The following is a 13,112-nucleotide window of genomic DNA, read 5'->3' as shown; positions in this document are numbered from 1 at the left end:
CAACAAAACACAACAATGTAAGGATGCTTATGATGATAGTGGCTGTTTGTCTCACATTTTCTGGTGTTTTTCCAAATTCATGTAGTGATAACGATGATTAATATGAATATCAGTAATAATTATTACCACTGTTATCATAATCACTTTGCAAAAGAAAACTTTTTACATATATTCACTTATAAATCAGATGAAAAAATCCTACATCTTAAGAACCAACGTTAACTTTCATCATAACAATGCTGGGAAATAATCCGTCTTTTATGATTTGTGTTCAATGTTGTTGGATAGGACTCACTGAAAATACATGTCAGAAGAGGCGCCCTTGCAGAGTCCAGTAAGTGGGCAGTTAGGCTCAGGGTTTATATTCGCTGGGGTCCAGAGAGGGTGGGATGGAGAGAATTTGGTGACATGGGGCTGGCCACCACCTGAGTGGTGAATGGTACTAACAAGGTGGGAAGCAAAACTGGAATGAACGGTTTTTGGTAGTGAAGCTTCTTTTTCCTTTTTTTAAGGAATGCTTATCTATGTTTACTTTCCTGTCCACTTTGGGGGTAAAGACAGAATTTAGAAGTCTGTTCAACTATTATTAAAAGTCTAAGGCCACAGCTTTTGTGTCTGGATTTCCAGATCTAAACGAACTGAAGTACCCTTGTTCTCAGTTGTTCTGTTTCCTTTTTGGAATGGTGAGCAACCAAACTTTTAATAGTGAAACTGAACCATGTTCTTCCTTTTGAGAATGAGGTTGAGGTAACATGATATTTTGTGGAAGTTTATTCAGAGTGGAAATATACTTTTTTGTGGCTACCGTCCCTGTTTTGTTTTTGTTTTTGTTTTTAACATGAGTTCCATGTGAATTTCTAGAAGTTACTTCTTTATCTGTTTCATTAAGGACAAATGTTTGTCAGAGTGTATTTTGTTAGTGTTCTGGGAAATTAGAGGTCATCACTAAACCAGTATTTCAGAAACCCAAGTAGGGACAAGTGTGGTGAAGTTATTTTTTCCTTACATTGGTCATGGCAAGTACTTTTTAAGAAGTGACTGGTCACTTTACTGTTTAATGGATATTTTGTTGTTTAAAATAAAAAGCAAGGGGCACCTAGGTGGCTCCATCGGTTAAGTGTCCGACTTTGGCTGAAGTCACAATCCCCAGTTTGTGGGTTCGAGCCCCGCGTCAGGCTCTGTGCTGACTGCTGGGAGCCTTGAGCCTGCTTCAGATTCTGTGTCTCTGTCTCTCTCTGCTCCTCCCCTGCTCACGCTCTCTCTCTGTGTCTCACAAAAATAAATGTTACAAAAAAAAAATCAGAACAAAATTGCTGCACAAGTTGAGATAGAAAATTTTTATTGTAGTCAGCTCCTCCAGGCACACAAATCATGCCTTTGATCTTATCAAACACAAATATCAAGCAGTCTTTTGGTAGAAGTGTCATTTTTAATGCTTAACATTCTTAAATTTTCTTTTTTAAACATAGCACAGTAGCCCTTTGGAGCTAATAAGGAAGGGGAAAATGAATGTTGAGTAGGTAGTCACTGCCACAGCCAGACACGGGTCTGAGAGCTTATTTGCTCCAAAGAAATCCATGAGATCTTAGGAGAGTCCTCACTTTACAGGTGGGGAAACTAAGGCCTTGCCCAAAGCTGCACAGTTAGACTTCAGGGTCCTGGCCCTTCATATGCTTCTTAAATGAAAATGTTGGGCAACAGTGGTTACACAGGAGTCTGGCATGTCCTTCCAGCTGCCCCCTGCCCCTCTGCCCCCCTCAGTGTTCCCAACTTTTTGAATTCAGGTGCTGCTGAATTTCAGAGTTTGCAACTGAGGATGTTCTCAACTCGAAGTAGTTTGCATCCCAAAGTATTTTTTTGATCTTTGGGCAAGGGGCTGTTCCTCAATTAAGAAATGCTGGTGATCAAGATATTTCTCCTTCAGGGTGTGGGGCTCCCTGTCTACCTTCTCTCTGGAACCACTGTGCTTTAGGGTTGCGTTTTGAAACTTTTTAAAAGTACATAGTTCCCTTTCCCAAAGGGGACATTTTTCCCCAAAAAAGTTCAGACTTTTTTTCCCCTGACTCTCACTGAGACTGGCAGCTTTCAGTCTGAGAGCGATGAATGTGATTAGACAAGAGTACTTTATTTTTAAAATGTGTATTTATTTATTTTGAGAGAGAGCACAAACGTGTGCATGAACAGAGGAGGGGGAGTGAGTGAGTGAGAGAGAGAGAAGGAGAGAGAGAGAGAGAGAGAGGAGAGGAGGTAAGGAGGGAGGGGATCCCAAACAGGGATCTTAAAAAGCTAACATGACCTGAGCCGAAATCAAGAGTAAGACACTTAACTGACTGAGCTCCCCAGGTGCTCAGGTGCCCCGATAAGAGTACTTTTAAAACCGAGGTATAGAATACAGAACTTCTAACATGTGGCTGTTTCTGTATTACTTAAACTCTGTTTTCCCTCTTTAATGAAATAGTAAAAGCTGGAAATGTTTTAAAAGCGACAGTGTTTGAGGAATGTGAACTCAATTATAAGAGTAGCTGATGGGAATATAAGCTGGTGCAGCCACTCTGGAAAAACAGTATGGAGGTTCCTCAAAAAACTAAAAATAGAACTACCCTACGCTCAGCAATTGCACTACTAGGCATTTATCCAAGGGATACAGGTGTGCCGTTTCAAAGGGACACATGCACCCCCATGTTTATAGCAGCACTATCAACAATAGTCAAAGTATGGAAAGAGCCCAAATGTCCATTGATGGATGAATGGAGAAAAAAGATTTGGTATGTGTGTGTGTGTGTATACACACACACACACACATACCTACACACAATGGAGTATTACTCAGCGATCAAAAAGAATGAAGTCTTGCCATTTGCAACTACGTGGATGGAACTGGAGGGTATTATGCTAAGTAAAATTAGAAAAGTCATATGACTTCACCCATATGAGGACTTTAAGAGACAAAACAGATGAACATAAGGGAAGGGAAACAAAAATAATATAAAAATGGAGGGGGACAAAACGGAAGAGACTCATAAATATGGAGAACAAACTGAAGGTTACTGGAGGGGTTGTGGGAGGGGGGATGGGCTAAATGGGTAAGGAGTATCAAGGAATCTACTCCTGAAATCATTGTTGCACTATATGCTAGCTAATTTGCATGTAAATTTTAAAAAATAAAAAATAAAAAAAATGCAAAATAGGATTTTGCATAGAAAAAAATGTGAAAGGATCTGAGTGTTCATAGAACAACATATGGATTAATATAGAAAAAAACATACATGATTCTTAACATGGTATTAAATCAGCTTTTAAAAAATCTAAAAAAAAAAAAAAAAAAGTAGCTGAGTATACTCATTCCCCTTGCCTGTCGTTTTGTTTTTCTCCCTTTTTATTGACTATACAGTGGTAGTGGGTCAGCTTACAGTCCGTTTATGTTTCACTTGTGAGGTCTAACTGGGAGATTTGATTCATGGATATGAAATAATTAATAAGGGGAAATCCCTAAGAAAGAACTTTTAAAGGTTATCTTGTTTCTTTTTAGTCACTGAAGTTCATTTTTTCCCCCCTTAAGTGGTTATGGTCCATTTCTTAAGAAGTTGTGAGTAATGTTTTCAAAGCTCAGAATACATTTTACAAACTCTGTTGTTACTTTCCAAGAGAAGGTTCTCCTGGAGAAATTCTCCCTATCCCTTGCCATGCGAGTCTGTGCTTTTTGATCAAGTACTTAAGGAAAATTCCAACAAATATTTTTTTATGTTAATATTTTTATTAAAAACTTGTTTAATGTTTATTTTTGAGAGAGAGCATGAGCAGGGCAGGAGCAGAAAGGGAGAGAATCATGGCATCCGAAGCCGGGTCCAGGCTCTAAGCTGTCAGTACAGAGCCCGATGTGGGGCTCGAACTCAGGAGCTGTGAGATCATGACCTAAGCTGAAGTCGGACGCTTAACCAACTGAGCCACCCAGGAGACCCTCCAACAAACATTTACTGACTGCATGCTTCCCCCTTAGCTCCCATGCTAGAGAGTATTTGTTTAGAAGGTTACAGAGTAGAGAGGGTGATAATGGAATATGCAGAGATCCTGCAGTGGTGCTGTTAGAACCCATAGGAATCCAGGCACTACAGTCCTGAGGTGAGGTAAAGAGATGCTTCTGAGGAGTGAGGATGTGGTGTCAGGCATGGGGGTGGTACAGATGACTGAGATGTAGGCCGGTGTGTTAGCTGACTCTCGGGCAGTCTGGGTGCTTGGAGAACCTGAGGAGGATCCACGTTAGGAAAAGGCTGAGACCAAATCTTGGATCACTGTGGTTGATCTTGGGTGCTTCATTAACAGTGGAGAGCTCAGTAAATACGCTCAGTAAGTCTGAGGGCTTTGGATTCCATAGGGTTAGGTGAGAAAGCGGAAGGCAAAAAACCAAGTAGGGGCTGATTGTGGTCATTTTGAGTGAGAAGCAATGAGGAGCTGCAGTGAGATGGATGGGAAGGGATGGGAGCTTGGAACCATTGCAGAAGTATGGCGTGGGGCTGTGGTGTAGGGCTGGGAGGGGAACAGACTGCGGTTTCAGCTCCGGCTAGGGAAGTCTGAGGAGAGGGCCTGCTTTGATGTAGGTAGAAAGTAGAAAGGCGAGTTTGAGTGTTGGCTTACTATGTTTTTACTGCTACCTCATTATTTGATGAAGTATAGATTGCTCTTTATTTTACTCCTTCTATTTTAGATATTAGACATTCTTCAGTGCTTCATCAGTCATCACCAGGACATTCTGCTTTTGCTTTTGTTTGTGTGCTCATTTGTTTTTTGGATTGCACATATAAGTGAAATCATATGTTATTTGTCGTCTTGTCTGACTTCACTTAGCTTAATACTCCCTAGGTCTATACATGTTGTTGCAAATGGCAAAATATCATTCCTTTTTATGGCTAAGTAATACTCCATTGTATATATACGCCATGTCATCTTTATCCATTCATCTGTGGATGTATGCTTTGGTTGCTTTCATATATTGGCTAACGTAAATGATGCTGCAATAAATATAGGGTGTATATGCCTTTTCAAATTAGTTTTCATTTTCTTTGAGTAAGTTCTCAGTAGTGGTATTACTGGATCATACGGCATTTCTGTTTCTAATTTTTTAAAGGAAACTTGTACTGTTTTCACAGTGGCTGCACCAATTTACGTTCCCACCAACAGTGCATGAGGATTCCTTTTTCGCCACATCTTTGCCAACACTTGCCATTTTCTTCTCTTTTTAAAAAAAGTTTATTTTGAGAGAGAGAGTGCAAGCAGGAGAGGAGCAGAGAGAGGAGGAGGGAGAGAATCCTAAGCAGGCTCTGCACCGTCAACATGGAACCCACTGTGGTGGCTCATTCCCACAACTCTGAGATCATGACCTGAACTGAAATCAGGAGTTGAATGCTTAACCGACTGTGACACCAAGGTGTCCCTTCATTGTTCTTTTTTTTTTTTTTAATTAAAAAAAATATTTTATCTTTTGAGAGACGTAGACAGAGCATGAGCAGGGGAGGGGCACAGAGAGAGAGAGTCACAGAATCCAAAGCAGGCTCCAGGCTCCGAGCTGTCAACACAAAGCCCGACGCAGGGCTCGAACTCATGAACTGTGAGATCATGACCTGAACTGAAGCCAGACACATAACTGACTGATCCACCCAAGTGTCCCTCCTCCTCCCCCTTCGTTGTTCTTTTGATTTGCATTCTTTTAATGAGCAGTGGTGTTGAGCATCTTTTTCACGTGTCTGTTGGCCATCGTACGTCTTCTTTGGAAAAATGGGTATTCAGTCCATTTTTTAGTCGTGTTTTCTGGTGTTGGATTTTATAAATTCTTTATTTTGGATACAAATCCCTTTTTGGGTATATTGTTTGCAAATATTTTCTTACATTCAGTAGATTGCCATTGGTTTTGTTGATGGTTTCTTTTGCTGTGCAGTAACCAGGGCACTCTGAATGTAATTTTATCAACACTTAAGGAGCCCTTATTTTGAATAATGTTGGTGGAAGTCCTGGTTTTCCTATTAAAAAATAGCATTTTCTATTTTATTCATCTAATTACTTTCATAGTATCAACCAGATAAGATACATTTGGCCATGGCATTGCAAGTTTTCTGTCTTTTGTTTTTTTATTAATAGTGGGATTGGTTTTTAAACTAGAAGGTGAATTTAATACGGAGTTGAAATTGGCCTTTCATTCAAAACAAATGAAGATTAACTTCTCATTTTAATTAGTAAATGTCAGAGAGTTAGTGGTCCTTCAGAAAGCTGTGGTGTAAAAAGTAGGATATAGAGGCACATGGGTGGGTCAGTTGGTTAAGCGTCCAGCTTCATCTCAGGTCTTGAGTTTGAATCCCACATCAGGCTCACTGCTGTCAGCACAGAGCCTGCTTTGGATCCTCTGTCTCTTCTCTCTCTCTGCCCCTCCCCCACTTATGCTGGTTTTCTCTCTCTCTGTGTGTCAAAAATAAATGTTAAAAAAAAGTAGAATGTAAATAATTAATAGCTTGAAAACTACTAGTTAAATGTAGAGAAGCTTTTAGTTTAGAAAAGGGATTGTCAAATCATGTTAAGTAGTGTGGAGTGTTGTCTGGGGATGATGAGAGCCATGTTTTGATATCCTTTTATGTCAGAAGATGGAATATTGGGACAGTAAGCCCTTAGGACTTTACCAGGCAGTTTGGGTGGAAGTTTAGCAGTTCTCCAGTGACCTGGGATCTGGGAGAGAAGGAGGAAGGTGTATAATTCTGTGCTTCCCCTGATACGTGGGTTAGAGCTGGTGACATCTGGAGGTGGAGGTAGAACAAGATGGCCCTGGGTCCAGAGTCTTGCGTTTCGGGTCCCCAAAGCAGGGGGGTAATATTTGGGAAGTGGGTTAGGATGGGTCATGAGGAGATCTTCATTTTGACCCTGAGAGAAGTCACACTTATACAAGGAGCACCTTCAAGAGGTAGCAAGTAGTCTCATGAACTTTGTCAATGAAAATACTTTTCATATATGTCATTGTTGTTGAGACGGGCCTATTTTTGTAATACTGCTTTTCACGCTTACACCCCAGTTTCTACTGGAGGTGGGAGATAGAAGTGGCGTGGCTTCCTATATTTCCTGTCAACTCTGAAACTTCTTTGGAGTGCACCTGGGCAACGGGGAACATTTTCCAGGTCTTTCTGTAGAGCAAGGCCTCAAGTGCTTAGGGGACCCAGGGCAGCTTATAAACTCAGGTGCCTGTGGTGGAAAAGAAGGCAACATACACTCGGTTTTCAGAAAAAGTAGAACTTGGAGAAAGCTGTGGATGATAGTGAGTTGAGAGCTGAGAGCTTGTGTGTCCCCAAGAAAGGCTTGTAATAGGCTCTTAGCTCCAGCGGATTGTTTCCCCATGTTTTGAAGAGATACAAAGTCACAAAAGTTTTCATTGTTAGGGGAGCAATTAAAAAGAAAACACACCTGTGGATCGAATATGCTACCGCTGAAATCTAATAGAAAGGTGTTCAAAAGTGGCTCTTGGGGCGCCTGGGTGGCTCAGTCGGTTGAGCAGCCGACTTCGGCTCAGGTCATGATCTTGCACTCCGTGAGTTCGAGCCCTGCGTCGGGCTCTGTGCTGACAGCTCAGAGCCTGGAGCCTGTTTCAGATTCTGTGTCTCCCTCTCTCTCTGACCCTCCCCCGTTCATGCTCTGTCTCTCTCTGTCTCAAAAATAAATAAACGTTAAAAAAAAAATTAAAAAAAAAAAAAGTGGCTCTTGACTTTGACTAAAAATCTCGCACTGAGAGGATTTCTCACATTTTAACCAAACTGCGGTTCCGTTGTGATGCATAATTGACACAGCTGCATGAAGTATTTTTTTAAACGTAAAAGAAACCTTTGTGATAAGAACCAAGAAACAAAGAGAGCACGAGCACCTAAGATGACCCATGAAAGGTGCTCACTGAGATGCATGTGTCCTGGAATGCTTGCTTACAAAAGTCTGCCTGCCCCCAGTGGTGCTCACCTGTTAGTCATCTCCTCAGCCTCCAGACTCTGTTTTCCTGGCGGTGAAAGTGAGACTTTTCCTTTGAGAAAGTCACTTTATCCAGTTCTTGCTCATATGCTGTCACAGTGCCCGCTCTGCCCCTGATGGGAGGCTCAGACCATGACTGATAACCAGCATGTGTGTCTGACCCCACTGTCTCCAGGTTGGGGTGGAACATGAGCCCGTATGACCCCCTGAGAGCAAGTACTAGATGTTTGTAGAAATTCTCTGGAGGACTGGCTCTGAAGAGATAGTCTAGTAGTGCTGCTTTTGTTTTACTACCACACACACACAGAAGAGCCCACAGCTTCCTGTGAGTTGAAACTAACACCATGGAAAGTGGCTGGAAAAATGTTATAAACCCAGCCTTGGTGACATCAGCAGAGGCCCCACATCAGCCCTTAAATAAAACCATACCCGCAACTTTGGGACATTTAGTCTGTCAGCCAGTGAATCTCTTTTTATTGCAGAAGTCCAATTTTAGTTGTATTTTTAGGTCACCTGCAAATGAAAAAATTCTGAATTGGCTTCACCTAGAAGATTAACTCAGAAATTTTAGAAAACACCCTTACGCTAATTTCTGTTTCTGCTTGAGGATGACAGGAAAGTATGTGCCATTAGTTCTCCATTCTGTCCTTATTCCTAGTGCTGCTACCTGTCTCCTTTGACTCTGGACAAGAAGAAGAAGAAAAAAGGATTTTTGTTAATACAGAAAATACCAAAGATACTATCATTCATAGCAGATCATCTCCCTAGAGTGACACGAGATTTCCTTTTGGGTAAACCACACTGTGAGGTATGTGGGTGGGGGTGGGGAGAGAACTGGTGCAGCACTGCCTTCAGCGGTCACAGCTCTTACTACCTTTTGCTCATCAATTCTCTGCAAGATGCTAGTGACGTGAGCATCACCATTTCCTGACAGGACATCCCCGCAAAAGAACCACTTTAACAAAGTGTGGCTTTCCTTTCCCATAATGCCGCTTTTTAAAATACTTTAACCTTTCCAGAGCACTGCTTCGACAATACGGTTAAATGTTGTTTTTACCTTCTCTGTGATGAATACGTATCTTAAACACTATTATAAGCTAGCTACAGAAAAGAAACAAATTGTTCCATAGCAAATTAAAAAAAAAAAGGAAGTGTCTGTGTTCACCCACTGTTGACCTTGCTCTACCATGTTTTTTATTGTAATTCTGGACCTGATAAGCAGTAACTGTTAAATCAATGGTTGCTTTACTGTATCCTTACCTGGCTCCCACGTTGTTTCCTGAAAAAGCTCCATTTCCACATTGCCCATCTACTTTAGCACAGTGGTTACAAAGGCATTAATTACTTGGTGCTACTCAGTTTCTTCTTTGCTTTCATTTTCTCCGGTGGCCCACTGGGGGGCATGGTAAAACCACCAGTGTTTACTAGTTTGTCCCGGCTTTTGGAAATTGTGAAGAATAAACACAGCCAGTTTCTTTGCAGATGTAGTTAGCCAAACATATATAGCGGGTTTAACTTTTCCAAGCATGTTTATCATAGGTTGGTGATTTTGTTCTCTTTGGAGGATATTTGACCCAGAGTTAGGAGCAGGGAGTTTTTATGAGGGTGGAAGGTGGACACAGAGAGTGAAAACCTTCCTAGTACTTGAAGAAGAATTTAAGAGGTACTTTCTGAGTTTTTCTTAAAATCTGAGGAGGTCCCAGAGCATATGAAATACTAATTTTGAAAAAGTGGCAAATAAAAGTTTTAATTCTCTATGTAACTGTCTTTGTAGTTTTTTTCTTAACTTTTATTTTTTTTAATATTTGTTTATTTTTGAGAGAGAGAGAGAGAGAGAGAGAGAGAGAGAGAGACAGAGTGCAAGTGGGGGAGGGGAAGAGAGAGAGAGAGAGAGAGAGAGAGAGAGAGAGAGACAGACAGACACAGATCTGAAGTAGGCTCCAGGCTGCGAGCTGTCATCACAGAGCCCGACACGGGGCTTGAACTTATGAACTGTGAGATCATGACCTGAGCCAAAGTCAGACGCTTAACCGACTGAGCCACCCAAGTGCCCCTGTCTTCCTTTCTTCATGTGTAATTGAGCATATTAAAGAAACCACCCATGTCTTGACTGTGAAATAATTTGGCATTGTTTTTCATACCTTAGGTTTTAAGGAAAAAAATCCAGATACTGTTTTTCATACCTTAGGTTTTAAGGAAAAAATCCTGATACTATTGAGAATATTTTTATTAGTACATATACAGTAAAGCAAAAAAGTGTATATACATGGCTTACAAAAATGTTTGAGAATAACATTTGGAAGATGGGCTGGATGTCTTCTAGGCAGTTAAGAGCAGAGAAAGAATTTAGTTTTGCTAACTCACAAGCCAGCAACCATATCCCTTATCTACATACTTTAAATCCATCTCCTTTTCAGAAAATGTCACAAATTTTCATTTTATGTGTAATTTCTCACTCAAAATTGCAAATTTTAGATTGTCCTTTTTTTCAAGTCCTGTTGCTTTCAAAGAAAACTGTTTCCCCTGTCCCTCGATGTATGTGTGTATGTACATGCTGTGTGTGTGTGTGTGTGTGTGTGTTTGTATGTGTGTGTCTGTGTCTGTGTCTTTGTCCTGGTCATCATTTTTTTTTTCCTCCATAGCATTCGATAGGGAAAGTTGCTGGCAACATATACCAATAGCCAGTTTCCTTTAATAGAGTCCACTTAAAAATATTTTAACACCAGAAATGCATGCTCAAGACGTAGCTTAATAAGTCTTGATACAAAACATTCAGAATGTATCTTATTATCATCTTCAAAATGTTATCAAAGTGTTACATTTTGTTTTTACTGCAAAGAACAGAATTTATATCAACTTCCCTTTGAAATGCTAGGAGATAAATCAGTAGGGAATTTCCTAAGTGAAATCAGAGAAAATTTGACTTTTTCACTCCAAACAGGTCTCCAGTTCTTTATCAAACTCTGCCTGCTTTTAGGTTGGTCTTTAGTAACCCTGGTGAAAAAAAAACACATAAGTTAAATTCTTGTATTTAGGGAAGGAACACGCCCCAGTGAATTGTCTTGATTGCTTCCTATTTTCTTTATGCTATTTAAACTTCTACATTAACTGACGAGACGAGTGATTATACATTGAAAACTTCTGTTTTGATGGAATAAAATTGAACAATGCATGTATTACTTTTTTCTTTGCTGTTATAAAAGCAGGGGAACTTATATTTTGTTTTTATTATTATACTAAATTGAATAGTAATGCATAGAGATGATACTTAGTTGCATGGACATGTTTCTTTTGTATTCGTATGTAACTGAAGACTGCAAAATGTGTACATGGATTCTTTTTGAAAGGAGGTGGGAATTCACAGAGTGTCTGTGCTTTCATGCATTGTATTTCCTCTTTTGGTTTTAGAAGTTTCTGCGTCAGACTGAGCTTTTAATGGGATGTGCAGTTTCTTACATAAGATTTCTCTAAATGGCTGGCATAGAAAGAAATAAATAATAGGGTCTAGGCATACATTTGCAGCTGACAGTACTAGAGTGAATTCTTTTACGTAGAGCAAAATTTCTTTTGACCGGCAGCTGTAATGAGCTTCTGTCTGGCTCTGCGTGTAGGGGATTCTGGCAATGTGGTAAGGCACAAAACAGACAAAAAATACGAACATGATGCTGAATATATTGCGGCTAGATTTCTTCTTGACCGAAATGGAATTCCTTCTGGATTTCAGGTGGGACTTAAAGATTTTCCTCGTGATAGCAGTGTAGAAAATGACCAACAAAAGAAACACAATCCAGAAGATGCCCACAAAGATGTAGTTTGATGCCTTGTGCCACTTAAGTCCCAGTTCGTTTTTAAGCTCTACACATTTTATACTCATAGCCTTCCCGTTCCTCGCTTTCTGGTTGGTCAGGATAATGTTGGGGACAGCCAGAAGGAGCATGAGCACCCACACCGTGACTGACAGAAGTTTGCTGTAATTTACTGAATGGATGAAAGAAGTCAAAAGAGGCTTTACAATTTTATAATACCTGTCAAAGCTGATGAGCCCAAAGAACACGATGCTGACATACATGTTGACGTAAAACAGCACAGCTGAGACCCTGCACACGAACATGTTTATCTGCCAGGGTCCCAGGCCCGAATCCCCAAGAATCTTGAAGGGAAAAGTCAGGCTCATCAGAAAGTCAGCCACAACAATGTTCTTGAGATAGACAATGAAACTCTTGGAGCTGGACACGTAAAAGAATATCCATGCAGAGACACCATTGAGCAGGATCCCCGCGACAAAGACCGCCAAGTATAGCACGGGAATGATGATCTGAGTTATGAGAGTGTTCCGGGAGCAGGCCTCGTTCGGAGGTTGTGTGGTGGTGGAATTTATCATTCTGTAGCTTCTGCAGGGGAGGCCTGGAAAGCAATGCGAAGTAGTCACTCAGAAGGGACTTACAGCATCTAATAAATAATTTGCCAAATAATAAAGGCCAGCGGATATAGTCAAACCTGTTGTGTTCTTGAAATTAAGTGTTAGCTCTGCATCAGACACGCCTTCCTCGTTCCCTCCTTCCCTTCTTCTCTACTTTCATTTTAGAAAGGGAAGAGTAGAGTATACAGATGACAGGAAAGGAAAATGGAGAAGCAGGATAGTCTGAGAACTGTAGGTAATGGAATCAATGTTCCCCTAAAATGGTAAAAGTTCCTTTTAAAACTCCAAAGTTTGAGAAAGTACTCATTTAAATAAAGGCTCAAAAAGTAACAAAACTGAGGCGCCTGGATGGTTCAGTAGGATAAGCATCCAGCTTTGGCCCAGGTCATGATCTTTTCGAGCCGCGCATCGGGCTCTGTGCTGATGGCTCAGAGCCTGGAGCCTGCTTTGGATTCTGTGCCTCCCTCTCTCTTTGCTCCTCCCCCACTTGCATTCTGTCTCTGTCTCTCTCCCTCTCCTTCTCTCTTAAAAGTAAATAAACATTAAAAAAATTAAAGTAACAAAACTGTAAAGACAGAGAATCTGTTTCATTTTTTTCCTTTACTTCCTCCCCTCCCCTCCCCTCCCCTCCCCTTCCCGCATGGAACCCAACATGGGGCTTGAACTCCAAATTTTTGTGCAACCAAAAATTCCAAAAAAAAAAAAA

The 13,112-nt window shown here is 40.7% G+C and overlaps 2 protein-coding genes across 20 annotated transcripts in view; one reads left to right on the top strand and one right to left on the bottom strand.

Moving 5' to 3' along the window:
* Positions 1-13,112, top strand: part of MED12L (mediator complex subunit 12L) — a 333,571-nt gene that overhangs the window by 116,123 nt on the left and 204,336 nt on the right. The window lies entirely within an intron of this gene.
* The window catches only part of P2RY14 (purinergic receptor P2Y14), a 56,445-nt gene continuing 53,531 nt past the window's right edge, over positions 10,199-13,112 (bottom strand). For 4 of the 5 annotated variants that reach the window (XM_060638977.3, XM_060638974.3, XM_060638978.3 and 1 more), the window contains one exon: positions 10,199-12,390. In XM_060638977.3, the coding sequence (XP_060494960.1) occupies positions 11,345-12,367 (1,023 nt within the window). In that variant the 5' untranslated portion in view covers positions 12,368-12,390 and the 3' untranslated portion in view covers positions 10,199-11,344. Of the gene's footprint in view, positions 12,391-12,483; positions 12,969-13,112 lie in introns of those variants that run through there. The other variant, XM_081790127.1, reaches the window with a different exon arrangement.

This window comes from Panthera onca, chromosome C2 (assembly GCF_046562875.1).
Source record: "Panthera onca isolate mPanOnc1 chromosome C2, mPanOnc1 haplotype 2, whole genome shotgun sequence".
Taxonomy (NCBI): Eukaryota; Metazoa; Chordata; class Mammalia; order Carnivora; family Felidae; genus Panthera; species Panthera onca.
The sequence above is the reverse complement of the archived record's forward strand: the minus strand, read 5'-3'. Positions and strand labels throughout refer to the sequence as shown.